Source organism: Aquarana catesbeiana, linkage group LG09 (genome assembly GCF_042186555.1).
Source record: "Aquarana catesbeiana isolate 2022-GZ linkage group LG09, ASM4218655v1, whole genome shotgun sequence".
NCBI classification, from domain to species: domain Eukaryota; kingdom Metazoa; phylum Chordata; class Amphibia; order Anura; family Ranidae; genus Aquarana; species Aquarana catesbeiana.
In genome coordinates this window covers 310183089-310197307 of record NC_133332.1, presented here as the reverse complement: position 1 = coordinate 310197307, position 14219 = coordinate 310183089, and the positions used below count along the sequence as shown (strand labels likewise).

The following is a 14219-nucleotide window of genomic DNA, read 5'->3' as shown; positions in this document are numbered from 1 at the left end:
TGACAAAAAATTCTAATTTGTAAACCTGTTAACCCTTCGCTGCCAGGGACAGTTTTGACATTTCTCACACACTTGTTACAATAAAGATGTTTTTTAGCTAGAAAAATGGCTTCTAATAGCCAAACATGATATATTTTCTAAAAGCAGCGACCCTGGAGAATTAAATGGTGGTTGTTGCCCTATTTTAAGTCACACGATATTCGCGCAGCTGTTTATGAAATGCAAATTTTCAGGGAAAAAATACACTTAAATGCATTTTAGTGCACACAAACACCACATAATACCTAGTTTTTTTTTAAAACATGAGGTTGAGATGAGTAGATACCCAAAAAGTCAAGATATTAATATTTTTTTTTTCTTTCTAACTGACAAACAATTCAAATATGTAGATGGCCATGTCACATGACTTTTTTTTTTTTCTAACTGACAAAAAATTTAAATTTGTAAATCTGTTAACCTTTCGCTGCCAGAGACAGTTTTGACATTTCTCACACACTTGTTACAATAAACATGTTTTTTAGCTATTTAAATGGCTTATAATAGCCAAATATGAAATATTTTCTGAAAGCATTATAATTGAATGAAATCCTACATACCTTCTGGGTGTCTCTGTTGGGATTTTAGATGAATACAGGGGCAGATGGTGTTAAGAACTGCCCTGAACCCCCGCCTGATACCCTTACACACCCCCCTACGAGGGGCTTTGGGCTGTGCGGGGGGCTGGTTTTCTGATGGTAAGGTTGCAACCATTTTTGATTGCATATTTGGATCTCCTTTGATGATAAACAGAAGATCCGCTGACCTAATCGCACTTCTGTCACTATGAAAACGAGCCAATTATAAAATAATAAGCAACGTGTCTCAGAGCTACAGATCTCACGTCCTTTCCCTACAAGAGAAAATCTGTGAGTGAGCCCAACTGCCGCCAGAGCTGCTTATGTCAGGATTCTCCCACTGTGACATCATCAATGACCATATATGGGCATGTCACATGGCCTCTTTTTTTTTCCACCTGACAAGTTTACCCTTCGCTGCCCAGAGACATTTTTGACACTTCTCACACACATTAAAATAAACATGTTTTTTAGCTAGAAAAATGTCTTTTGATAATAATTATTATTATAATTTTTATAAAATATAAAATATGAGGTTGAGATGAGTAAATAGATACCCAAAAAGACAAGATTTAATCATTTTTCATTTATTTTTTTCTAACTGAAAAACTGACATATGTATACACGGTCATGTCACATGAGATTTTTTTTTTTTCTAACACAAAAAATTCAAATTTGTAAACCTGTTAACCCTTCGCTGCCATAGACAGTTTTGACATTTCTCACACACTTGTTACAATAAAGATGTTTTTTAGCTAGAAAAATGGCTTATAATAGCCAAACATGATATATTTTCTGAAAGGAGCGACCCTGGAGAATTAAATGTTGGTTGTTGCCATATTTTACGTCACACGATATTCGCGCAGCTGTTTATTAAATGCAAATTTTCAGGGAAAAAAAAATACACAAATGCATTTTTTTTTTAACAGTAAAGACACAAATGCATTTTAGTGCACACAAACACCATATAATACCTACTTTTTTTTTTTTTTTTAAATATAAGACATGAGGTTAAGATGAGTAAATAGATACCCAAAAAAGTCAAGATTTAATAATTGTGCACATCTGAGAAACAATTTATTTTTATTTTATTTCATTTAAATATATATTTTTTACACTTTTCAATTATTTTTTTTTTTAAATTCAACTTTATCGATACAAAAACAAAAAAAAAATAGGGTTTTGACCAAAAATACACTTTATTGATTACAGGTGCCTGTCAAAAATCTAGAATATCCTCAAAAAGTTAATTTATTTCAGTAATTCAATTCAAAAAGTGAAACTCATATATTTTATATAAATGTCTTACACACAGACTGTGTTATATTTCAAGCATTTCTTTCTTTTAATTTTCATGATAATGATCAATAAAAAAAAAAAAGAAAGGATTTTTAATACAGAAATGTTGGCTTAGTGCAAATTCTGTCCATTTACAGTATAGTATAGTAACTCCCAGCATGTCCCCATAGACCTCTATGGAGGATTCTTTGTATGAACTACAAGTCCCAACATGTCCCCATAGACCTCTATGGAGGATTCTCTGTATGAACTACAAGTCCCAACATGTCCCCATAGACCTCTATGGAGGATTCTCTGTATGAACTACAAGTCCCAGCATGTCCCCATAGACCTCTATGGAGGATTCTCTGTATGAACTACATGTCCCAGCATGTCCCCCATAAAGCTCTATGGAGGATTCTCTGTGTATGAACTACATGTCCCAGCATGTCCCCATAGACTTCTATGGAGGATTCTCTGTGTATGAACTACATGTCCCAGCATGTCCCCATAGATCTCTATGGAGGAGTCTCTGTATGAACTACAAGTCCCAGCATGTCCCCATAGATCTCTACGGAGGATTGTCTGTATGAACTACAAGTCCCAGCATGTCCCCATAGACCTCTACGGAGGACTGTCTGTATGAACTACAAGTCCCAGCATGTCCCCATAGACCTCTATGGAGGATTCTTTGTATGAACTACAAGTCCCAGCATGTCCCCATAGACCTCTATGGAGGATTCTCTGTATGAACTACAAGTCCCAGCATGTCCCCATAGATCTCTATGGAGGATTCTCTGTGCCTTGCAAAAGTATTCACCCCCTTGGCTTTTTACCTATTTTTTTACATTACAGATTTTAGCTCAATGTTTTTTTTAATATGAATTATATGTGATGGATCAGAACACAATAGTCTAAGTTGGTGAAGTAAAATTAGAAAAATATATACATAAAACTATTTTTCAGAAATAAAAAACGGATAATTGTCATGTGCGTATGTATTCACCCCCTTTGTTATGGAGCCAATAAAAAGCTCTGGTGCAACCAATTACCTTCAGAAGTCACATAATTAGTGAAATGATGTCCACCTGTGTGCAATCTAAGTGTCACATGATCTGTCATTACATAGACACACTTTTCTGAAAGGCCCCAGAGGCTGCAACACCTAAACAAGAGGCACCACTAACCAAACACTGCCATGAAGACCAAGGAACTCTCCAAACAAGTAGGGGACAATGTTGTTGAGAAGTACAAGTCAGGGTTAGGTTATAAAAAAATATCCAAATCTTAGATGATCCCTAGGAGCACCATCAAATCTATCATAACCAAATGGAAAGAACATGGCACAACAGCAAACCTGCCAAGAGACGGCCGCACACCAAAACTCACAGACCGGGCAAGGAGGGCATTAATCAGAGAGGAGCACAGAGACCTAAGGTAACCCTGGAGGAGCTGCAGAGTTCCACAGCAGAGACTGGAGTATCTGTACATAGGACCACAATAAGCCGTACGCTCCATAGAGTTGGGCTTTATGGCAGAGTGGCCAGAAGAAAGACATTACTTTCAGCAAAAAACAAAATGGCACGTTTTGAGTTTGGGAAAAGGCATGTGGGAGACTCCCAAAATGTATGGAGGAAGGTGCTCTGGTCTGATGAGACTAAAACTGAACTCTTTGGCCATCAGAGAAAACACTATGTCTGGGGCAAACCCAACACATCACATCACCCAAAGAATACCATCCCCACTGTGAAACATGGTGGTGGCAGCATCATGCTGGGGGGATGTTTTTCAGCAGTCAGGACTGGGAAACTGGTCAGAGTCGAGGAAAAGATGGATGGTGCTAAATACAGGGATATTCTTGAACAAAACCTGTAGCACTCTGTGTGTGATTTGAGGCTAGGACGGAGGTTCACCTTCCAGCAGGACAATGACCCCAAACACACTGCTAAAGCAACACTTGAGTGGTTTAAGGGGAAACATGTAAATGTGTTGGAATGGCCTAGTCAAAGCCCAGACCTCAATCCAATAGAAAATCTGTGGTCAGACTTAAAGATTGCTGTTCACAAGCGCAAAACCATCCAACTTGAAGGAGCTGGAGCAGTTTTGTAGGAGGAATGGGTAAAAATCCCAGTGGTAAGATGTGGCAAGTTCATAGAGACTTATCCAAAGCGACTTGGAGCTTTGATAGGTGGCTCTACAAAGTATTGACTTTAGGGGGGTGAATAGTTTTGCACATTGACTTTTTCTGTTATTTTGTCCTATTTGTTGTTTGCTTCACAATAAAAAAATAAAAAAAATCTTCCAAGTTGTGGGCATGTTCTGTAAATGAAATGATGCAAATCCTCAAACAATCCATGTTAATTCCAGGTTGTGAGGCAACAAAACAGGAAAAATGCCAAGGGGGGTGAATACTTTTGCAAGGCACTGTATGTACTTCATTGCCAAGAAGACTGTACTTCTGTCTTGGAAAGGAACTACTCGTCCTACTCTGACCACCTGGTACGATCTCGCCAGCCTCGCCAGAACCAGGTACCATCTGGACAGCACCTTGTAATTCCCTTCCACCAGGGAAGTATTGAGTATTCCCCTGTGGACCATGCTCGACCACTGCCCCCAAACCTCCTCCTCTATAGTCTCGCCTAGACCTGATTCCCATGCTGTTTGGTATGAAGGTTTAGTCTGTAAGATTGTTGAAGAGGACATAGAGCTCCGAGATCCCCCCCCCACTTGACTCAGGTCCGCGTGTGCATTTGCTTTCAAACAAGGTCCTAGTGGTTACGTGTTTACAGATGTTGAACCACCTCACGCCTGCCGTATTGACAAATTACAGGCGGGCAGCAGCGGCTCTCTTGTTCTGGGACGACGTCGTATGATATTTTGCCCGATAGGGGCTTAATCAGAGAGGCCATAACAGCCTAGGAAGTTGGGTGAATGATGCTGGTCAGGGGAACTGGATTTCAGAGTGCTGAGTCAGCGAGGGACAGGGATGAAGAGAAGGTGAGTAGGCAAAAGCTGCCAAAGTGAATTTGGGCTTCGAGGAGATGTGTGGTCATCTTTAGTGTTTGGAGAGATTTCCTTTCATTCATAAACAGAAATTATGGGAATTCTCTCTAACGAGAACAAAAATGGCAATAGAAACTTGATGGGCCTTTACCCCTTCCCCACGTTATCCAAGATGAAATAAAAAGTTTCCGCTGGAGTTGGGTTTCTAGAAACTGTTGTTACTGTCTTTTATACAGTACTATGATGTCAGAATACATTTTCTGCATTGATTCTTACACTGTATTGTCAAAAGTATTGGGATGCCTGCCTTTACATGCACGTGAACTTTAATGGCATTCCAGTCCTAGACCGTAAGGTTCAAAATTGAGTTGGCCCAACCTTTGCAGCTATAACAGCTTCAACTTCTCTGGGAAGGCCGTCCACAAGGTTTAGGAGTGTGTCTATGGAAATATTTGACCATTCTTCCAGAAGTGCATTTTTGAGGCACTGATGTTGGACAAGAAAGGTCTGGCTCGCAGTCTCCGCTCTAATTCATCCCAAAGGTGTTCTATCGGGTTGATGTCAGGACTCTGTGCAGGCCAGTCAAGTTCCTCCACCCCAAACTCGCTCATCCATGTCTTTATGGACCTTGCTTTGTGCACTGGTGCGCAGTCATGTTGGAACAGGAAGGGGCCATCCCCAAACTGTTCCCACAAAGCTGGGTGCATGAAATTGTCTCCAAATGTCTTGGTATGCTGACAGCTTAAGAGTCTTTATGGACCTTTTTTTTGTGCAGTGGTCCACATCATTTGGTGGAGGGGGGATTATGGTGTGGGGGTTGTTTTTCAGGGGTTGGGCTTGGCCCCTTAGTTCCAGTGAAGGGAAACTCTTAAGGCGTCAGCATACCAAGACATTTTGGACAATTTCATGCTCCCAACTTTGTGGGAACAGCTTGGGGATGGCCCCTTCCTGTTCCAATATGACTGCGCCCCAGTGCAAAGGTCCATAAAGACAAGGATGAGCAAGTTTGGCGATGAGGAACTTGACTGGCCTGCGCAGAGACCCGAACTCAACCCCATAGAACACCTTTGGGATGAATTAGAGCAGAGACTGCAAGCCAGGCCTTCTCATCCAACGTCAGTGCCTGACCTCACAAATGCGCTTCTGGAAGAATGGTTAAACATTCCCATAGACACCCTCCTAAACCTTGTGGACGGCCTTACCAGAAGAGTTGAAGCTGTTATAGCTGCAAAAGGTGGGCCAACTCAATATTGAACCCTACGGACTAAGACTGGGATGCTTTTAAAGTTCATGTGCATCTAAAGGCAGGCGTCCCAATACTTTTGACAATATAGTGTATTTCTTAAAATGTCAGATATTGTGAACATTATAACCATGTAAACATGCAAAATTCCAACCTTACAAACCTTTTCTCTTTTTATTTAAGGATTTTTGGAACAGGGGAGGTTGGTCCGAGATACAAAAATACTAAGTGACAACTACATCCATACCTTGCAGTTTAAACTGGATGTACTTTCTATCCTTCCAACCGATCTCGGTTACTTTGCTCTTGGACTGCATTGGCCAGAGCTGCGCTTCAACAGACTTCTGCACTTTCCACGCATGTTTGAATGCTTCGACCAGACGGAGACTCGGACTAGTTACCCCAATATCTTTAGAATCGTTAACCTAGTTTTGTACATTATACTAATTATACATTGGAATGCCTGCATTTATTATGTCATATCTAAGGCCATTGGTTTTGGTACAGATACATGGGTCTACCCGAATATTACCGATACTGAACATGGTTACCTAACTCGTGCCTATGTCTACTGTCTGTACTGGTCCACTTTGACTCTCACCACCATTGGGAATTCCCCAACCCCCATGACCGACACAGAGTATGTCTTCATCGTTTTTGACTTTTTGGTTGGAGTTCTGATCTTCGCCACCATTGTTGGTAATGTGGGCTCCATGATCTCAAACATGAATGCCACGAGGACTGAGTTCCAGGGTAAAATAGATGCCATCAAGCATTACATGCAGTTTAGAAAAGTAAGCAAGGATTTGGAGGCCAAAGTCATCCGGTGGTTTGACTACGTATGGACGGCCGAAAAGACAGTGGATGAAAAGGAGGTGTTGAAGAACCTCCCTGCCAAACTGAGAGCGGAAATAGCCATAAATGTTCATCTGGAAACTTTGAGAAAGGTGGGTCATTTCTTTCATTTTCAAATATATGTTTTCTCATATCAAATTTCCAGGATACCGCAAATACTTTTATATGTTTTAGAAAATATTTGATTGTGATACCTACAGTATATTGGTATAGGTATTTGCCTGTTTTTAGTGCCCTTAGGAGACGATAGTCCTGCCTTAAAATTGGTCTCCGAAGGCATTCCATCGTGATACTAATAATATTGCTGAAGCCCTGAAGAAGTGGCACACTTTTTCCCCGGAACGTGTTGGCTGTATTTGATGCTCTTAACTAATAAGCTGTTTTTAAAAGACCTTTAAGTGATAAGAATGTTTGTACTAGGCGCTCCTCAATACACATCCACTAGTTTATCGCTGCTGCCTTCCAGGTTCCTTGCCAAGCAGAAGCCCTCCTGTATAGTAACCAATAGGGATTGCACACTCACCATTCACAGAGCACCTTGCATATATAAGGTGTTCTCTGATTGTACAAGGTGGGGAGGAAACATCACAATCTTCACCTCATTCAGTCAGAAAATGCCTTGCATTAATTGAGAAAACTGTGAATGGTACCTGTGCCAAGCAAACACCCTCCCTGTGGTTACTATGCATTATAGTAGGCGCTTCCCTTGGCTTGAGATTTGGAGAACATTGGCAATCACCAGGGGTGTTGCTAGGTCTACAAAAGATCTGGGGCTAGAGCCCATAGCGGCGTAGTAAAGAAAGTCATACGCTTGGGCGGGCATACATATGTATATACAGTAATATACGTGTGTGTGTATATATCCCCAGAGAGCCCCCCACTTACATCAGGGTCCCCAGAGAGCCGCCCTCACATCAGGGTCCCCAGAGAGCCTCCTCCTTACATCAGGGTCCCCAGAGAGCCTCCACCTTGCATCAGGGTCCCCAGAGAGCCCCCCACTTACATCAGGGTTCCCAGAGAGCCGCACTTACATTAGGGTCCCCAGAGAGCCCCCCCCTTACATCAGGGTCCCCAGAGAGCCTCCCCCTTGCATCAGGGTTCCCAGAGAGCCCCCCTTACATTAGGGTCCCCAGAGAGCCCCCCCTTACATCAGGATCCCCAGAGAGCCTCCCCATCCCTTGGGGACCCCTGCAGAGATTCAGGGCTATGGACCCCAGATTCGGGGCTATAGCCCCAAAAGCCACCCCCTAGCGACGCCACTGGCAATCACTGTAGTGGCTGTGACTGCTACAGAGATTTAAGGCCTCCACAGGGATCCCATAGGTATGGAATATGTATACTTACATTGGGCCAAGCTGGACCAATGTAACTATGCAACAGAATCCATACCTGGAGTTCTGCTTTAAGTTTCTGATTCATTAGCATCTCTGATTGACACCCTTATGCTTATGTCTCAGGTTCGGATCTTCCAGAACTGTGAAGCCGGTCTCTTGGTTGAGTTGGTCCTAAAACTCCATCCCCAAGTTTTCAGCCCCGGCGATTACATCTGCCGTAAAGGGGACATCGGTAGAGAGATGTACATCATCAAGGAGGGAAAGCTTGCTGTTGTCGGAGAGGATGGAATAACTCAGTACGCTATTCTCACTTCAGGGAGTTGTTTCGGTGAGATTAGTATCCTCAACATCAAAGGGAGTAAGATGGGAAATCGAAGGACGGCCAGTATTCGGAGCCTTGGGTACTCGGACCTTTTCTGCCTTTCGAAGGACGACCTGATGGAAGCTTTGGTAGAGTATCCAGATGCCAAGAAGATCTTGGAAGAGAGAGGAAGAGAAATACTGACCAAGGAAGGCCTGCTTGATGAGACGAAGGAGAAAAATGTGATGGAAGGTAAATCTCCCGAAGAAAAACTGGAGGTTCTGGAATCCAATGTGGACATCCTAAACACTCGCTTTGCTCGTTTGCTCCGGGAATACAGTTCTGCTCATAAAAGCCTCAAACAAAGGGCCATCCTACTAGAGGGAAGATTAAAGGTCCTTCAGGAGCGAGATGAGTCCTCAGATGAGATGTAGAGAAAAAGTATCTACTAACAAAACTGTATTCCTGCTTCATGAATGGCTTCTTCTGTAAAAAATATTTTGAATCTATATTAAAGGTGAAGTTGAACTTACTTATCTTTTGCCTTCGCTTGTCTCTACCCCTTTCTCCACCATGCTAAGGATTTGTTTTTTTGTTTTAAGCAGTTCACGACTGCCCTGTAGTAGATTTACTGCTGACTCATGTATGTGTGTGTCTATATATATATATATATATATATATATATATATATATATATATATATATATATATATATACACACAGTGGGGACGGAAAGTATTCAGACCCCCTTAAATTCATCACTCTTTGTTATATTGCAGCCATTTGCTAAAATCATTTAAGTTCATTTTTTCCCTCATTAATGTACACACAGCACCCCATATTGTACACACAGCACCCTATATTGTACACACAGCACCCCATATTGTACACACAGCCCCCCATATTGTACACACAGCACCCCATATTGTACACACAGCACCCCATATTATACACACAGCACCCCATATTGTACACACAGCACCCCATATTATACACACAGCACCCCATATTATACACACAGCACCCCATATTGTACACACAGCACCCCATATTGTACACACAGCCCCCCATATTGTACACACAGCACCCCATATTGTACACACAGCACCTCATATTGTACACACAGCACCCCATATTGTACACACAACACCCCATATTGTACACACAGCACCCCATATTGTACACACAGCACCCCATATTGACAGAAAAACACACCATACTGCTCTTACCTATTTATGGTGGGAGCCCTATGTCCGGGAGAGATGTGAAGCACAAACACGTCACAAGACTAACAACATAAAGTAGACCTGAAGTGTGCCCTGGTCTGCAGGACGCTAAGCCAAGAGAAGGGGGCAAAACACTCGGTTAGGGAGGTAATTATTTATTTGAGCTGATAACATCCTACAGGGCAAGCTTGCTGAAGGCTTGTGACATTTCTGCTTGCGGGTTTGGGGATGCATCGAGCAAAGCAAGCGGATTTCCACCTGTCCATCTTCTTGATGACGTGGTCCGGGACCCCAGTTTCTCAACGCTGTTGACGCCGCTCCACTGCGGAAGGAATGTCCACTATTGTCCAGAATATCGGCCGGGGTCAAGGCCTAAGTTAAGCAAGAGGACTGGCAGGGGGCAGGCCTCCTTGAAATGCCCAATGGGTCAGCCAAGCTGGGGATTAGTTGTCGGGTGGAAGAACTGGAGATGGAGCACTAGGTTGTCAGGGCCTTTGAGGGCGCTCCCCATTCTGAGGGGGGGGTGACCTTGGGCCTGAGGTTCGGGTGCAGGGCGGAGCGAGAGAGAGAGAGAGAGTAACAGTCTGCAACCAAGTGATGTGCTGGAGGAGACTGGAGTAACCAAGTGTATATACAGTGGAACCTCAGTTTGCGAGTAACGCGGTTAACGAGCGTTTCGCAAAACGAGCACTGTATTTCTAAAAATCCTAACTCGGTTTGCGAGTGTTGTCTCGCAAAACGAGCAGGATTCAGGCCAAAAGCGGTGTGCAGTACCGCTTTTGGCCTGCGGTGGGGGGCGCCGGAGCCGAACAGCGTTGGCGTTCGGAAATGCACGAAAAGGCCCTAGGACAGTTCCGCTGACCTCGACAAACCTCGGAAAGGCTCGTGAACGGAGTCTTTCCGAGGTTTGCTGAGGTCAGCCAAAGTGTCCTTGGGCCTTTTCGCCGTTTCCGTTCCTGCGCCCCCCGCCTCTGGCCGCATGCGGTATTGCATCCCGTTGAAGTCAGTGCGGAACAAATTATTTTCATTTCCATTGACATCAATGGGAAATCTCGCTTTGATATGCGAGTACTTTGGATTACGAGCATACTCCTGGAACGGATTCTGCTCGTAATCCGAGGTTCCACTGTAGTTCTCCCAATTGATGGCTATATAACCAGCCAATTGTTCATTCTACTGGGCATCCCATGAATTCCCTTAACCATCCAAGTTAAATTCCCACAATAAAATACCAAAAAACAAACCTATGGACTGTCCATTACCTCCACGGTGATTGGGAAGTGAATGTCGGGCTGGGCAGGGTGACAGGCGGGTCACAATCTCAGCAGCCCCTACCGGGGTACCGCTACATTACACATTATGTAAACAAATGTATATGTCATGTACTTATATGATTGCTATTTGACATTTTTCAAGCAACATTCCCCAACCAGTCCTGAGGAAGTGAGAAACCCTCACGAAACGCGTTGACTTTCCAGAATAGAATAAATCTATGGACACTGTTCATGGGTATTTTTCCTTGATTCTTCTGCCAGTGAAGCATCTATATACACTTCATATCAACGGTTATTTCCGTTCCAGGTTGGGTTAGTGTTTGGTATCTGTTGCAATATCTACTGAGGGTGTTGCTTTGTGTTTTTCATGCTATGGTTTTGAAGTTTTTGGAGAAATAAAATATGTAACTCTCAACCAAGCAGCCTCATATTGTGCCAATAAAATCCGTCTTTTTGATATATAGGTTTCCTACCGTGTTTCCCCAAAGAATAAGCCCGGGTCTTATATTAATTTTGGCAACAAAAGACACGGTAGGGCTTATTTTCGGGGTAGGTCTTAACGTGTAATGTGCTGTCTTCTCTCTGGCAGGAATCCCCAGTGTGAACCGAGTTAAAATGCTTGTAAAATCCTATAATCCACTCTAGTATATAATGTATAATGTGTGTGTTTCTGAAATATAATTGTGCCAAATAACTTTGTTATAGCGCCGCTCTGCGCTTCTGTGACCTGCCAGAGCTCTCTTCCCCGCAATTCTATTAGGGCTCTTTCACACGGGGGATCCGTATGTCCGTTTTTCATCCTTCCGTTTTCGGACGAAAAACGGACATACATGTATCCCTATGGAGCGTCGGATGTCAGCGGTGACATGTCCGCTGACATCCGACGCCGCTCCGATCCGAAAAGTGTAACGGAGGAAAAACCTACTTTTCCATCCGTTTTCGGATCGGATCGGGTGACGACGGACACCACGGTCCGTCGTCATCCGATCCCCCCATAGGGGAGAGCGGCGCTCTGACAGGTCCGTAGCTGCACAGCGTGCAGTGATGGACCTGTCATCTTTCTGCTCAGCGGGGATCGGCGGAGCGATCCCCGCTGAGCCAGCGGGTGTTCACGGGGCGGATCATCACTGATCCGCCCCGTGTGAAAGAGCCTTTACAGAAAACACACACATTGTACATTATATACTACTGTAATAGAGTGGATTATAGGATTTTACAAACATTTTAAACTAGGGCTTATTTTCGGGTTAGGGCTTATATTGCAGCCCTCCTGGAAGATAACACTAGGTCTTATTTTCGGGGTAGGTCTTATTTTCGGGGTAGGTCTTATTTTCGGGGGAAACACGGTATTTATCCCCTTTGTTTTCATTATTAAACCTGCTTTTATGTGTATTCACTCCCTAATATACAAAATACATTGCGCAACGGGGATGTTGTTCGAACAACAAACAAACAATCGCTGTCATTCTCTTACAGGTACTGACTTCTGTGTATTGTATTTAATGGTTGGATAATTAAACCCGGTGGGATTTCAGCCCGAGATCACACCTCACCTCATCATATGTTTGCTTAACAAATGCCTGATCTCTTGGGGAATATCCAAGCAACCATGTAATCTTACCTTGTCACCAAAGAACGAGATGTACGAATACAAAAGTACTGCAATGTCCAAAGACTAGAACCAAGGAAACCAAATAGGTCTACGCATTGCAGATTTTGTATGGGTTAAAGCCCAACTGCAGCCCCATGAAGGTTTAAAAAAGAAAAAAAGAAAGCCCCCCTCCAGGGGGTGAGGGTGTCCTCTGGGGGGGGGGGAAAGGCCGTGACCCAGAGAACTAAATATACAACACAAGGATCTGTGGCCTTACTGTCTCTTTTAACCACTACACACCCACACCCTATATCAGTGGGTTTCAACTTATGAGCTAAAGGGGGCTCCAGATGTGGCCCCTGACATCACCAAAGGGCCACACATGATGTTCAGTATACTTGAGAGGGCTGTCAGAGACTGCAGACTTAATAGAGGAAATGAGGGTCAGAGAGTGAGGAAAGGATACATTGTTGGTGGGGAGATACTGCAGAAAACAATAGGAAGCTGGGAAGATGTTAGATGAGGATAATAGAGATCAATGCTTTTACCCTAACCAATGTTCCCACTACAGACTGCTGAGGTCTGAGGGCCGCACATCATAGACCAAAGGGTCGCAGGTTAGGCACCAGGGATCTATATAGTTACATTATTTAGCATTTAGTAAAGATATAATAAAGAGGAGCCTCAGTCCCCTTCCAGCTGGTGTCACCCCCCCCCCCCATTACTGGCACCACCATCTTTCATAGTCCAGCACATGCGCATAACTCTGCCCATCCTTCGGGGACCCGGCAGAGCCCCGTGGCAGATCAGTGAATATGCATGTGTGCGAACATGCCAGCACTTGGAATAATATGGGAAATTATGTTCAATCTGCACACGTGCAGCACCAAAAAATATATTAAAAAATCTATCTATTGTGGGGGAGGGAGGGCTGGAGCCAGATACAAACTATTCGTTTTTGGGGGTGAAGGTCATCTTTAATAAAGTCCATAAAATACAGCAATGTGGGCACTAGATGGGGCTGGATTATCATAGAAAATGCATACTTATCTACTATGATTGCCATCTCCATCTAGTGCAGTACTTTAGTGATTCATTCTGTATTCTGTAGAACAGTGGTCTCCAAACTGTGGCCCAGGGGCCGGGATGGGGCCCTTTTCACTCTTTTATCCAGCCCTTAGGGCATTACTCCTCCACTGTCGGCAACACTGGGCCATAGTACCTACCATTCTATTCCTCCTACTGACACCAACAATGGATCACTATTCATCCCACTGATACCAATGATGGGCCACTATTTCTCCCACTGATACCAATGATGGGCCACTATTCCACACACCGATACCAACAATGGGGCACTATTCCTCCCACCGATACCAATGATGGGGCACTATTCCTCCCACCGATACCAATGATGGGACACCATTCCTCCCACTGATACTAATGATGGGGCACTATTCCTCCCACTGACACCAATGATGGGACACTATTCCTCCCACT

At 43.6% G+C, this 14219-nt stretch overlaps 1 protein-coding gene across 3 annotated transcripts in view; it reads left to right on the top strand.

Annotated features, from left to right (window-relative positions):
• The window catches only part of LOC141108743 (cyclic nucleotide-gated channel alpha-2-like), a 46337-nt gene extending 37151 nt beyond the window's left edge, over positions 1-9186 (top strand). For 2 of the 3 annotated variants that reach the window (XM_073600647.1, XM_073600646.1), the window contains exons 3-4: positions 6322-7085; positions 8451-9186. In XM_073600647.1, the coding sequence (XP_073456748.1) occupies positions 6322-7085; positions 8451-9062 (1376 nt within the window). In that variant the 3' untranslated portion in view covers positions 9063-9186. The remainder of the gene's footprint in view (positions 1-6321; positions 7086-8450) is intronic. The other variant, XM_073600648.1, reaches the window with a different exon arrangement.
• Positions 9187-14219: the final 5033 nt, after the last annotated feature.